The sequence below is a fragment of the Salvelinus fontinalis genome, chromosome 16 (genome assembly GCF_029448725.1).
Source record: "Salvelinus fontinalis isolate EN_2023a chromosome 16, ASM2944872v1, whole genome shotgun sequence".
NCBI classification, from domain to species: Eukaryota; Metazoa; Chordata; class Actinopteri; order Salmoniformes; family Salmonidae; genus Salvelinus; species Salvelinus fontinalis.
Genome location: NC_074680.1, coordinates 51,895,403 through 51,910,388, shown reverse-complemented (window position 1 = coordinate 51,910,388; position 14,986 = coordinate 51,895,403). Strand labels below are relative to the sequence as shown.

The window sequence follows — 14,986 nt, the reverse complement described above, 5'->3', positions numbered from 1 at the left end:
CCACCTTCTGATGTTCCCAGAATCTCTATGTTACCAAGGGATTTTCAATAGTCACATCAGTAGGGTAGAGAGAGGAAAAAAGGGGGGGAGAGGTATTTATGACTGTCATAAACCTACCCCCAGGCCAGCGTCATGACACCATGTTATCGCATCGAGAGAAGTAAACCAAAGGCTCGCTAGACAGTGAATCTAAAGTGAGTGACTCGTAAATCAGTGTAGCCAAACCGAATTGCATCTGTGAGAGAGCCGTTCATTTGGCTCCCTAATTTGCACATGTCACTGTTAGGTCTTAGGCTTTTTTGACGATTATCTGCAGATAAATTATGGAAACGTTCAATGAAGATGGTGGAATCATCACTGCAGGAGGTAGTGGAGAGACTCATTCTGGTCCAAATATGATAATTAGGGCCCTCATGGAATCCAGGCATTAAAACGGGAATTCAACAAAAAAAAAATGTTTTAATGAATCTTAGTAGGGAATTAACTAAATGTATTGAAAATGAAGGTACCCGATAAACTCCGAAAATAAGGTCTGACGTTAAAACAGGCTTAGCAGATCTTATAGGTTTTGTTCTATGATAAAATATCAGCAGTCACATGACTTTTAAGAATTATGAAACTTTTATGTTTGTTTTATGTTTTAATAATTACACAAACGCTTCAAAATTCAACAAACATTATCGCTAGCCGATGAAGATTATCTCATAGAGCATAACATTAGATCTCCTAAACCGGTGTTTACCACAGACCTTATATAACCGGCGTTTATACAAAAATACATATAACATTTCCATTCGTATTTTCAAACAAACAGCTGATATATTCGTTTCATAAATCTTTTTTCTCCCCCTTTTTTCTCCCCCTTTTTTCACCCCTTTTTTTCTCCCCAATTTCCTGGTTTCCAATTGGTTGTTACAGTTTTGTCCCATCGCTGCAACTCCCGTACGGACTCGGGAGAAGCGAAGCTTCTGGTTGTACTTCATTCAACGTAATCGGAGAATCCAGTGGGTTCTGATAGTTTTTAATAATTGATTCGAAGATTTGTATTTGATCATGTATACGTTTTTAGCAAAAAGATTGGAGAAGTGGTTTATCCACAGATCTCCATTTTGGATAGATAACTCTTCGTGTTGTTGTTTGTTTAGTGTTTTCCAATTTTCCCAGAAGTGGTTAGAGTCTATGGATTCTTCAGTTACATTGAGCTGGTTTCTGACGTGCTGTTCCTTCTTTTTCCGTAGTGTATTTCTGTATTGTTTTAGTGATTCACCATAGTCAAGGCGTAGACTCTCTGGGTCTCTGTGTTTTTGGTTGGACAGGATTCTCAATTTCTTTCTTAGGTTTTTGCATTCTTCATCAAACCATTTGTCATTGTTGTTCATTTTCTTCGGTTTTCTGTTTGACATTTTTTGATTTGCGCTGTGCATTTGATAACTAAACGCTACAAAGTCTTCCATTGGTTCCAAACACATTAGTTAAAAGTTCAACCACAAAGTGGTGGCTTGAGGTCTGCATGAAAGCAACAATGTATTTTCACCACTAGATGGCCATGATAGACTGATGAACAATCATGTGCTGAGAGAGACAGAGACAGTTAGAGAGACAGAGACAGAGACAGAGACAGAGACAGAGACAGAGACAGAGAGACAGAGACAGAGACAGAGAGAGAGAGAGAGAGAGAGAGAGAGAGAGAGAGAGAGACAGAGACAGAGACAGAGACAGAGACAGAGAGAGAGAGACAGAGACAGAGACAGAGACAGAGACAGAGACAGAGACAGAGACAGAGACAGAGACAGAGACAGAGAGACAGAGACAGAGAGAGAGAGAGAGAGAGAGAGACAGAGACAGAGACAGAGACAGAGAGAGAGAGAGAGAGAGAGAGAGACAGACACACAGATAGACAGACAGACAGACAGACAGACAGACAGACAGACAGACAGACAGACAGACAGACAGAGGGAGAGGGAGAGGGAGAGAGAGAGAGAGAGAGAGAGAGAGAGAGAGAGAGAGAGACAGAGAGAGAGATGGGGAGAGACAGAGAGGGAGTGTGTGTGTAGACGTTAATATTTCTGCTCTTATAGGGAAAGCAATAACACAACATCAAAGATCTACATTTTTTATTTTAATGTCTCAACTATATTCTATTCTATTATATATTATAACTTTATTCATGCATAATTAAACATGGTCCAACAGTTAACATCATTTTAATCAAATCTGAACTCTATTCTACCTGAATTTCTGACAGCTATTAAAACCTCATAACAATACCTATCTAAAATAAAACTTATTTTGTAGAACAGTTTTATTTGCAAAGGAAGAAGATTTCAGAACATCATAATTTATTCTAATTTTATCTCCAGTTATACAAAACATTTTTATTTCAAATAGGTGCTATTCAAATCTACACAACATTTTTGTTTGTTTAAACAAATAGTATCTACGTCTTTTTTCTAATCGAAAGTATTTGCTGTTGCTACATTACAAAAAAATGGAATAGTTTGATCTGAATATTGAGTTATTTTGTGGTTTTAAAGAGTCTTTCTCGTGTTGTTATTCTGAAAAGTGAAACATCACTGTTTCCCCATGGCTTTCTGATAAGGGCTCTCATGTATACACCTGTATAGACCTGTATAGACCTGTATACACCTGTATAGACCTGTATGCACCCAGCTACAGAAAATGCCTCAATCAGAAATGAATGGGTATTATATACAGAACCAGTCCAAAGTTTGTCCAAACACCTACTCATTCCAGGGTTTTTCTTAATTTTTTTCCTTATTTCTACATTGTAGAATAATAGTGAAGACATCAAAACTATGAAATAACACATATGAAATCACTCATCAGACCAAAGGACAGATTTCCACCGGTCTAATGTTCATTGCTCGTGTTTCTTGGCCCAAGCAAGTCTCTTATTATTGGTGTCCTTTAGTAGTGGTTTCTTTGCAGCCATTCGACCATGAAGGCCTGATTCACACAGTCTCCTCTGAACAGTTGATGTTGAGATGTGTCTGTTACCTGAACTCTGTGAAGCATTTATTAAACACCCTGGAATGAGTAGGTGTGTCCAAACTTTTGACTGGTACAGTAGATATATAATATACTGCTTCTCTGCGTCGTGGTATATTTTTAAGAGAAATGTACAGACCATTGTTGTTTATCGCTTACATAGAAATGACCGGACAGAGTTCTGGCTATAGTTCTGTAGGAACCATAGTTTCAGTCCATGTTCTCCAGGGGACCCTAATTGGTGTTGAACATTACAACTCTGTTGAAGAAGTGGGGGCTATTTCCATCACACCTTCTCTTTCTCCCTCTTCTTTCCCGTCTCTCTCCCTGATCTCCTTCTGGGTGCACCATGTCTCTCTCCCTTCTCTCTCTCTCCCTCTCCTTCTCTCTCCCTCTCCTTCTCTCTCCCACTCCCTCTCTCTCCATCTCCTTCTCTCTCCCTCTCCCTTCTCTCTACATCTCCTTCTCTCTCCCCTCCCTCTCCCTCTCTCTCCCTCTCCCTCTCCTTCTCTCTCCCTCTCCTTCTCTCTCCCACTCCCTCTCTCTCCATCTCCTTCTCTCTCCCTCTCCCTCTCCCTTCTCTCTCCCTATCCTTCTCTCTCCCTCTCCTTCTCTCTCCCACTCCCTCTCTCTCCATCTCCTTCTCTCTCCCTCTCCTTTTCTCTCCCACTCCCTCTCTCTCCATCTCCTTCTCTCTCCCTCTCCCTCTCCCTTCATCTCCTTCTCTCTCCCCTCCCTCTCTCTCCCTCTCCCTCTCCTTCTCTCTCCCTCTCCTTTTCTCTCCCCTCCCTCTCTCTCCTCTCCCTCTCGTCTCTCCCTCTCCCTCTCCTTCTCTCTCCTCCTTCTTTCTCCCCTCCCTCTCTCTCCCTCCCTCTCGTCTCTCCCTCTCCTTCTCTCTCCTTCTCCTTCTCTCTCCCCTCCCTCTCATCTCTCCTTCTCTCTCCTTCTCCTTCTCCTTTTCTCTCCCTTCCCTCTTCTTCTCTCTCCCTCTCCGTCTCCTGTTCTCTCCCTCCCTCTCCTCCTCCCCGTCTCTGATCTCCTGACATCCTTCTGGCTGCACCTTGACTCTATAGGTCAGTTTTGATCCCTGTCTTCTACTGCCTATGACATCCATCTACAATGATGAGACACGGAGAGATAGTTCTAGAGTTCTGTGTAGAGATCTGTCTAGAGTTTATGTGTCGTGAAGAGCTATGTATCTCCCTCTCCTCTCCTGAGTTCCTTCTGGCTGCACCTTGACTCTATAGGTCACTTTCGATCACTGTCTAAAGAGATTGACATGACGATTGAGACAGATCTGTCTAGAGTTCTGTTAAAGAAGAGCTAAGGGCGACTCTCACCCTCTCTCTTTTTCCTTGAGCTGCTTCTGCTTCTGCTACTACTTCTTCTTCCTGATTCGAGTCGGGCACACAGGAAGTCATTACATCTGGTGCCTCGAAGGAATCTCCGTCCACGGTTTCCAGTTTGATGTATCCCTTACTGTTCGAACGCTCCAGACGCGTACAGCTGAACCGACGAGCCCGGTCGCCTTGACGACAGACGGCCATGGTGAGGCTGCATCGTCGCGCCGACTGGGGCTGGTCCCCCCCTTGGCTGGAGAGGGAGTTGAGTGACAGGCGAGATCCCATCCCCGTCATCGCCCTGAAAACGGGAGATGGGGGGAACAGTTGGGAGTCTTGTGGGGTGAGGGTCTGTCCCAGTAGCGCTTCGTCTGGTTCGGTTAGGGTCATGACGGTACCACCCTCATATTCCTGGGGATTCATCGAGGTCCTCCTTGAAGAATCCATCTCTTTAGTACCCAGACATTGACTATAGGATTCCTGGGGATTCATCGAGGTCCTCCTTGAAGAATTCTTCTCTGTAGTATCCAGACTTTGACTATAACCTGCTACTTGCTCTTGCTCAATCCCATTTCCACTAAAATCCTTCACATCTATAATCTCTTCCTCCTCTCTCTCGGCCTGTGCCCCCTCCTCCACTGTACAGTTGTTAAGTGTGATGATCGGGAGGGTGAAGGCGTTAAAAGAAGAACTGACAATGGATGCTGCACCCTCCCACTGCCTGGGGTACGAGGCCTGCTCTGAGTCCCGCTGCCTGGGGTACGAGGCCTGCTCTGAGTCCCGCTGTCTGGGGTACGAGGCCTGCTCTGAGTCCCGCTGTCTGGGGTACGAGGCCTGCTCTGAGTCCCGCTGCCTGGGGTACGAGGCCTGCTCTGAGTCCCGCTGCCTGGGGTACGAGGCCTGCTCTGAGTCCCGCTGCCTGGGGTACGAGGCCTGCTCTGAGTCCTGCAGTCTGGGGTACGAGGCCTGGTCTGAGTCCCGCAGTCTGGGGTACGAGGCCTGCTCTGAGTCCCACTGCCTGGGGTACGAGGCCTGGTCTGAGTCCCACTGTCTGAGGTATGTCGCCTGCTCTGAGTCCCACTGTCTGGGGTACGAGGCTTGCTCTGAGTCCCACTGCCTGGGGTAGGGTGTCTGCTCTGAACACCTGATTAGATTAGACAAAATAAGATTAGAAAACTTGAATTCCGGGAAATTCAATACAACTTTATTTATCCCCTCAGGGCGCCTGGTCCACCTGATTAAAACATGAAAACAGCATTGGTTTAGAATAGATTAGAACACGTTTATGTCCTCAATGAGGCAATTCATTTTGCAGCATAAAAAAACAACATACAATGTAGCCTCGTTCGACCATCCGGATCATGCAATGTGAGAGCAAGAATGTGATCTACACACATCTAGAGGACCAGAATCTGATCTACACACATCTAGAGGACCAGAATCTGATCTACACACATCTAGAGGACCAGAATCTGATCTACACTCATCTAGAGGACCAGAATCGGATCTACACATCTAGAGGGACATAATCTGATCTACACACATCTAGAGGACCAGAATCTGATCTACACACATCTAGAGGACCAGAATCTGATCTACACACATCTAGAGGACCAGAATCTGATCTACACACATCTAGAGGACCAGAATGTGATATACACACATCTAGAGGACCAGAATCTGATCTACACACATCTAGAGGACCAGAATCTGATCTACACACATCTAGAGGACCAGATTCTGATCTACACACATCTAGAGGACCAGAATCTGATCTACACACATCTAGAGGACCAGAATCTGATCTACACACATCTAGAGGGCCAGAATCTGATCTACACACATCTAGAGGACCAGAATCTGATCTACACACATCTAGAGGGCCAGAATCTGATCTACACACATCTAGAGGACCAGAATCTGATCTGAAAACATCTAGAGGACCAGAATCTGATCTACACACATCTAGAGGACCAGAATCTGATCTACACACATCTAGAGGACCAGAATATGATCTACACACATCTAGAGGACCAGAATATGATCTACACACATCTAGAGGAACATAATCTGATCTACACACATCTAGAGGACCAGAATCTGATCTACACACATCTAGAGGACCAGAATCTGATCTACACACATCTAGAGGAACAGAATCTGATCTACACACATCTAGAGGACCAGAATCTGATCTACACACATCTAGAGGACCAGAATCTGATCTACACATATCTAGAGGACCAGAATCTGATCTACACACATCTAGAGGAACAGAATCTGATCTACACACATCTAGAGGACCAGAATCTGATCTACACACATCTAGAGGACCAGAATCTGATCTACACATATCTAGAGGACCAGAATATGATCTAAACACATCTAGAGGACCAGAATCTGATCTACACACATCTAGAGGACCAGAATCTGATCTACACACATCTAGAGGACCAGAATCTGATCTACACATATCTAGAGGACCAGAATCTGATCTACACACATCTAGAGGACCAGAATCTGATCTACACACATCTAGAGGGCCAGAATCTGATCTACACACATCTAGAGGACCAGAATCTGATCTACACACATCTAGAGGGCCAGATTCTGATCTACACATATCTAGAGGACCAGAATCTGATCTACACATATCTAGAGGACCAGAATCTGATCTAAACACATCTAGAGGTCCAGAATCTGATCTACACACATCTAGAGGACCAGAATCTGATCTACACATATCTAGAGGACCAGAATCTGATCTACACACATCTAGAGGACCAGAATCTGATCTACACACATCTAGAGGACCAGAATCTGATCTACACACATCTAGAGAACCAGAATCTGATCTACACACATCTAGAGGACCAGAATCTGATCTACACACATCTAGAGGACCAGAATCTGATCTACACATATCTAGAGGACCAGAATCTTATCTACACACATCTAGAGGACCAGAATCTGATCTACACATATCTAGAGGAACAGAATCTGATCTACACACATCTAGAGGACCAGAATCTGATCTACACACATCTATAGGACCAGAATCTGATCTACACATATCTAGAGGAACATAATCTGATCTACACGCATCTAGAGAAACAGAATCTGATCTACACATATCTAGAGGACCAGAATCTGATCTACACACATCTAGAGGACCAGAATGTGATATACACACATCTAGAGGACCAGAATCTGATCTACACACATCTAGAGGACCAGAATCTGATCTACACACATCTAGAGGACCAGATTCTGATCTACACACATCTAGAGGACCAGAATCTGATCTACACACATCTAGAGGACCAGAATCTGATCTACACACATCTAGAGGACCAGAATCTGATCTACACACATCTAGAGGAACATAATCTGATCTACACACATCTAGAGGACCAGAATCTGATCTACACACATCTAGAGGACCAGAATCTGATCTACACACATCTAGAGGAACAGAATCTGATCTACACACATCTAGAGGACCAGAATCTGATCTACACACATCTAGAGGACCAGAATCTGATCTACACATATCTAGAGGACCAGAATCTGATCTACACACATCTAGAGGAACAGAATCTGATCTACACACATCTAGAGGACCAGAATCTGATCTACACACATCTAGAGGACCAGAATCTGATCTACACATATCTAGAGGACCAGAATATGATCTAAACACATCTAGAGGACCAGAATCTGATCTACACACATCTAGAGGACCAGAATCTGATCTACACACATCTAGAGGACCAGAATCTGATCTACACATATCTAGAGGACCAGAATCTGATCTACACACATCTAGAGGACCAGAATCTGATCTACACACATCTAGAGGGCCAGAATCTGATCTACACACATCTAGAGGACCAGAATCTGATCTACACACATCTAGAGGGCCAGATTCTGATCTACACATATCTAGAGGACCAGAATCTGATCTACACATATCTAGAGGACCAGAATCTGATCTAAACACATCTAGAGGTCCAGAATCTGATCTACACACATCTAGAGGACCAGAATCTGATCTACACATATCTAGAGGACCAGAATCTGATCTACACACATCTAGAGGACCAGAATCTGATCTACACACATCTAGAGGACCAGAATCTGATCTACACACATCTAGAGAACCAGAATCTGATCTACACACATCTAGAGGACCAGAATCTGATCTACACACATCTAGAGGACCAGAATCTGATCTACACATATCTAGAGGACCAGAATCTTATCTACACACATCTAGAGGACCAGAATCTGATCTACACATATCTAGAGGAACAGAATCTGATCTACACACATCTAGAGGACCAGAATCTGATCTACACACATCTATAGGACCAGAATCTGATCTACACATATCTAGAGGAACATAATCTGATCTACACGCATCTAGAGAAACAGAATCTGATCTACACACATCTAGAGGACCAGAATCTGATCTACACACATCTAGAGGGCCAGAATCTGATCTACACACATCTAGAGGACCAGAATCTGATCTGAAAACATCTAGAGGACCAGAATCTGATCTACACACATCTAGAGGACCAGAATCTGATCTACACACATCTAGAGGACCAGAATCTGATCTACACACATCTAGAGGACCAGAATATGATCTACACACATCTAGAGGACCAGAATATGATCTACACACATCTAGAGGACCAGAATCTGATCTACACACATCTAGAGGACCAGAATCTGATCTACACACATCTAGAGGACCAGAATCTGATCTACACACATCTAGAGGGCCAGAATCTGATCTACACACATCTAGAGGACCAGAATCTGATCTACACACATCTAGAGGGCCAGAATCTGATCTACACACATCTAGAGGACCAGAATCTGATCTGAAAACATCTAGAGGACCAGAATCTGATCTACACACATCTAGAGGACCAGAATCTGATCTACACACATCTAGAGGACCAGAATATGATCTACACACATCTAGAGGACCAGAATATGATCTACACACATCTAGAGGAACATCATCTGATCTACACACATCTAGAGGACCAGAATCTGATCTACACACATCTAGAGGACCAGAATCTGATCTACACACATCTAGAGGACCAGAATCTGATCTACACACATCTAGAGGACCAGAATCTGATCTACACACATCTAGAGGACCAGAATCTGATCTACACATATCTAGAGGACCAGAATCTGATCTACACACATCTAGAGGACCAGAATCTGATCTACACACATCTAGAGGACCAGAATCTGATCTACACACATCTAGAGGACCAGAATCTGATATACACACATCTAGAGGACCAGAATCTGATCTACACATATCTAGAGGAACAGAATCTGATCTACACACATCTAGAGGACCAGAATCTGATCTACACACATCTATAGGACCAGAATCTGATCTACACATATCTAGAGGACCAGAATCTGATCTGAAAACATCTAGAGGACCAGAATATGATCTACACACATCTAGAGGACCAGAATCTGATCTACACACATCTAGAGGACCAGAATCTGATCTACACACATCTAGAGGACCAGAATCTGATCTACACACATCTAGAGGACCAGAATCTGATCTACACACATCTAGAGGACCAGAATCTGATCTACACACATCTAGAGGACCAGAATCTGATCTACACACATCTAGAGGACCAGAATCTGATCTACACACATCTAGAGTCCCAGAATCTGATCTACACACATCTAGAGGAACAGAATCTGATCTACACATATCTAGAGGACCAGAATCTGATCTACACACATCTAGAGGACCAGAATCTGATCTACACACATCTAGAGGACCAGAATCTGATCTATACATATCTAGAGGACCAGATTCTGATCTACACACATCTAGAGGACCAGAATCTGATCTACACACATCTAGAGGACCAGAATCTGATCTACACATATCTAGAGGACCAGAATCTGATCTACACATCTAGAGGACCAGAATCTGATCTACACACATCTAGAGGACCAGAATCTGATCTACACATCTAGAGGACCATAATCTGATCTACACACATCTAGAGGTCCAGAATCTGATCTACACACATCTAGAGGCATAGAATCTGATCTACACATCTAGAGGACCAGAATCTGATCTACACACATCTAGAGGACCAGAATCTGATCTACACACATCTAGAGGACCAGAATCTGATCTACACACATCTAGAGGACCAGAATCTGATCTACACACATCTAGAGGACCAGAATCTGATCTACACACATCTAGAGGGACATAATCTGATCTACACACATCTAGAGGAACAGAATTTGATCTACACACATCTAGAGGACCAGAATCTGATCTACACACATCTAGAGGAACAGAATCTCCCTGACCAAGGCCCTTCTCCCCCGATTGCTCAGTTTGGCCGGGCGGCCAGCTTTAGGAAGAGTCTTGGTGGTTCCAAACTTCTTCCATATAAGAATGAGGGAGGCCACTGTTTTCTTGGGGACCTTCAATGCTGCATACATTTTTTGGTACCCTTTCCCAGATCTGTACCTCAACGCAATCCTGTCTCAGACCTCTACGGACAATTCATTCGACCTTTGTTTTTTGCTCTGACATGCACTGTCAAATGTAGGACCTTATATAGACGTGTGTACCTTTCCAAATCATTGTCCAATCAATTGAAATGACCACAGGTGAACACCAATCAACTCGTAGAAACATCTCAAAGGATGATCAATGGAAACAGGATGCACCTGAGCTCAATTTCTAGTCTCATAGCAAAGGGTCTGAAAACTTAAGTAAATACGTTTATTTTTTTATTATATAGAAATTTATAAAACCTGTTTTCGCTTGGTCGTTATGGGCTATTGTGTGTAGATTGATGGGGAAAAAACATGTATTTAATCAATTTTATAAAAAGGCTGAAATGTAACAAAAATGTGAAAAAAGTTATGGTCTGAATACTTTCTGAATGCACTGTCAAATTGCGTATAATACCATTAATATTCCAAATTTTTATAATAAAAAAAAACCTGCCCGCAGACCACCAGTTATAAGAATGTGATCTTGTCTAATCAGGATGGTCGAAAGAGGCTATAAAAATATACAGAACCAGTCAAAGGTTTGAACAAACACATTCAAGGGTTTTTCTTTATTTATTACTATTTTCTACATTGTATAATAATAGTGAAGACATCAAAACTATGAGGTAACACATATGGAATCATGTAGTAACCCCCCCAAAAAAATTGATTTTAGATTCTTCCAAGTAGCCACCCTTTGCCTCGATGACAGCTTTGCACACTCTTGGCATTCTCTTAACCAGATTCATGAGGAATGCTTTTCCAACAGCCTTGAAGGACTTCCCACATATTCTGAGCACAGCCTGAAGATGTGTTGGGTCATTGTCCTGTTGAAAAACAACTGATAGTCCCACTAAGCACAAACCAGATGGGATGGCGTATCGCTGCAGAATGCTGTGGTAGCCATGCTGGTTAAAGTGTGCCTTGAACTCTAAATAAATCACTGACAGTGTCACCAGCAAAGCACCCCCACACCGTCACACCTCCTCCGCCATGCTTCACGGTGGGAACCACACATGTGGAGGTCATCCGTTCACCTACTCTGCGTCTCACAAAGACACGGCGGATGGAACCAAAAATCTAAAATTTAGACTCATCAGACCAAAGGACAGATTTCCACCAGTCTAATGTCCATTGCTCGTGTTTCTTGGCCCAAGCAGTCTCTTCATCTTATTGGTGTCCTCACGAGTGATGCAGCGGTCTAAGGCACCTCATTTCAGTACTATCACATCACTACAGAGCCTGGTTCAATCCTGGGCTGTATCACAACCGGTCGTGATTGGGAGTCCCATAGGGCGGCACACAATTGACCAAGCGTCGCCTGGGTTTGGCTGGTTGTAGGCTGTCATTGTAAATAAGAATGTGTTCTTAACTGACTTGCCTAGTTAAATAAGGGTTAAATAAAATAAAATAGTAGTGGCTTCTTTGCAGCAATTTGACCACGAAGGCCTGATACACACAGTCTCCTCTGAACAGTTGATGTTGAGATGTGTCTGTTACTTGAACTCTGTGAAGCATATATTTGGGCTGCAATTTCTGAGCCTGGTAACTCTAATGAACTCATCCTCTGCAGCAGAGGTAACTCTGGGTCTTCCTTTCCTGTGGCGGTCCTCATGAGAGCCAGTTTCATCATAGTGCTTGATAGTTTTTGTCACTGCACTTGAAGAAACTTTAAAAGGTCTTGACATTTTCGAGATTGACTGACCTTCATGTCTTAAAGTAATGATTGACAGTTGTTTCACTTTGTTTATTTGAGCTGTTTTTGCCATAAAATGGACTCTGTATTTTACCAAATAGGGCTATCTTCTGTATACCACCCATACTTTGTCACAACACAACTGATTGGCTCAAATGCATTAACAAGGAAAGAAATTCCACAAATGAACTTTTAACAAGGCACACCTGTTAATTGAAATGCATTCCAGGTGACTAACTCATGAAGCTGGTTGAGAGAATGCCAAGTGTGTGCAAAGCTGTAGTCAAGGCAAAGGGTGGCTACTTCGAAGAATCTCAAATATAAAATACATTTTTAATTAGTTTAACACTTTTTTGTTTACTACATGATTCCATATGAGTTATTACATAGTGTCGATGTCTTCACTATTATTCTACAATGTAGAAAATAGTAAAAAAATAAATAAATAAAAACTCTGGAATGAGAAGGTGTGTCACATTTTGACTGGTACTGTACATGCAGACAAAATCACACATTTTAAAACAACAGACTTGTAGGTCTACTGTACCTGCGCTTCTGGTCTCTGTAGATGCTATACACACTTCCCTGGTTGTCTCTGGACCAGCTCCGCTGCCGGCCCGCCATTGACGGTCGTCTACACTGCTGCTCACCGCTACCTAACTCCTCCTGGTGGCTTGACACGGTAGTGGAGGGCCAAGGGCTGCGACCATGCTCTAGCATCTCGCCAGGATTGAACGAACCCGAATTTATGTCCACACTGCCCCTGGACTGCGCATAGTTCACTAGTCCGTTAATCGGCGAGTAGTCCTTGGTCCGTGTGCTGTGGAGGTCGATGACCGTGGAGTAGATATCTCTGAGGTTGATGACTTTGGTCTTCTGGTCTCTGTTCTCGTGAAGCACGGCGTTAGCGCAGATGAAGAGGAAGATGCCAATCCCCATCACTAAGGGTCCAAACACCTTCAAGTTGTCTGAGTAGAGATAGCTGTCCAGGAACTCAGTGAGAAACCCACGCGAGGGAGAACGAGGACTTGTAGACACAGGTACAGGTTGAGGACCACTTCCATTCATAACATCACTCGTCTGATTGGTCAACTCAGCACTCGTCTGATTGGTCAAGTCCCCAACAGTCTGGTTGGTCAAGTCCCCAACAGTCTGGTTGGTCAAGTCCCCAACAGTCTGGTTGGTCAACTCCCCAACAGTCTGGTTGGTTTTGTTGTTGTCCTTGTTATTGTTCCAGGTGACAGACACCAGGCGGCTCTTGGAGTAGCTCATCCTGCCGTTGTCTCTCCGCTCCTCCCCTGCTGATACCCTGGATGCATACCCCTGGCTGTGGCCTTCGTGTGGCCAGTAGCCCAGTACAGCCATGGCTATCCCCAGCATCAACACCACTACCCCCACCGCAGCCACCAGCCCAGATGGGGAACACAGGTTGAGTTTCCCCTTCACCTGAATTCATAAAGAGACAGACAGAACGTCATTACCATGTTAGCTTCTGGAACATCTAAGGATGCGTCCCAATCTCTCCTTCCTCCTTAAAAGTGTACACTTGTTCACTACCTCCCACAAATGTAAAAGTATTTAAAAGTTTTAGGTTAGAGGGAGTTTCCATATACCAGTAATTTCCTTTCAAATCCATGAAGAGAAGAGAAGAAGACAACTGCACATATTAGGAGAAAGGAGCGATTGTTGGGATGTAACCTAAGATAAAACCAGATACAATACAACAGAGCATTATGGGTACTGTAGTTTGTAGTCCGTCCTGCTACCCACCACTACCACATCGTTCTAAACCAGATACAATACAACAGAGCATTATGGGTACTATAGTTTGTAGTCCGTCCTGCTACCCACCACTACCACATCGTTCTAAACCAGATACAATACAACAGAGCATTATGGGTACTGTAGTTTGTAGTCCGTCCTGCTACCCACCACTACCACATCGTTCTAAACCAGATACAATACAACAGAGCATTATGGGTACTATAGTTTGTAGTCCGTCCTGCTACCCACCACTACCACATCGTTCTAAACCAGATACAATACAACAGAGCATTATGGGTACTGTAGTTTGTAGTCCGTCCTGCTACCCACCACTACCACATCGTTCTAAACCAGATACAATACAACAGAGCATTATGGGTACTGTAGTTTGTAGTCCGTCCTGCTACCCACCACTACCATATCGTTCTAAACCAGATACAATACAACAGAGCATTATGGGTACTGTAGTTTGTAGTCCGTCCTGCTACCCACCACTACCACATCGTTCTAAACCAGATACAATACAACAGAGCATTATGGGTACTGTAGTTTGTAGTCCGTCCTGCTACCCACCACTACCATATCGTTC

At 43.5% G+C, this 14,986-nt stretch overlaps 1 protein-coding gene across 1 annotated transcript in view; it reads right to left on the bottom strand.

Annotated features, from left to right (window-relative positions):
• Positions 1–2,099: 2,099 nt before the first annotated feature.
• LOC129813327 (uncharacterized) overlaps positions 2,100–14,986 on the bottom strand; it is a 28,862-nt gene continuing 15,975 nt past the window's right edge. Inside the window, exons 3-4 of the mRNA XM_055865687.1 lie at positions 13,181–14,079; positions 2,100–5,493 (exon numbers count right to left, since the gene is read on the bottom strand). Coding sequence (XP_055721662.1) covers positions 4,311–5,493; positions 13,181–14,079 — 2,082 coding nt within the window. The 3' untranslated portion in view covers positions 2,100–4,310. The remainder of the gene's footprint in view (positions 5,494–13,180; positions 14,080–14,986) is intronic.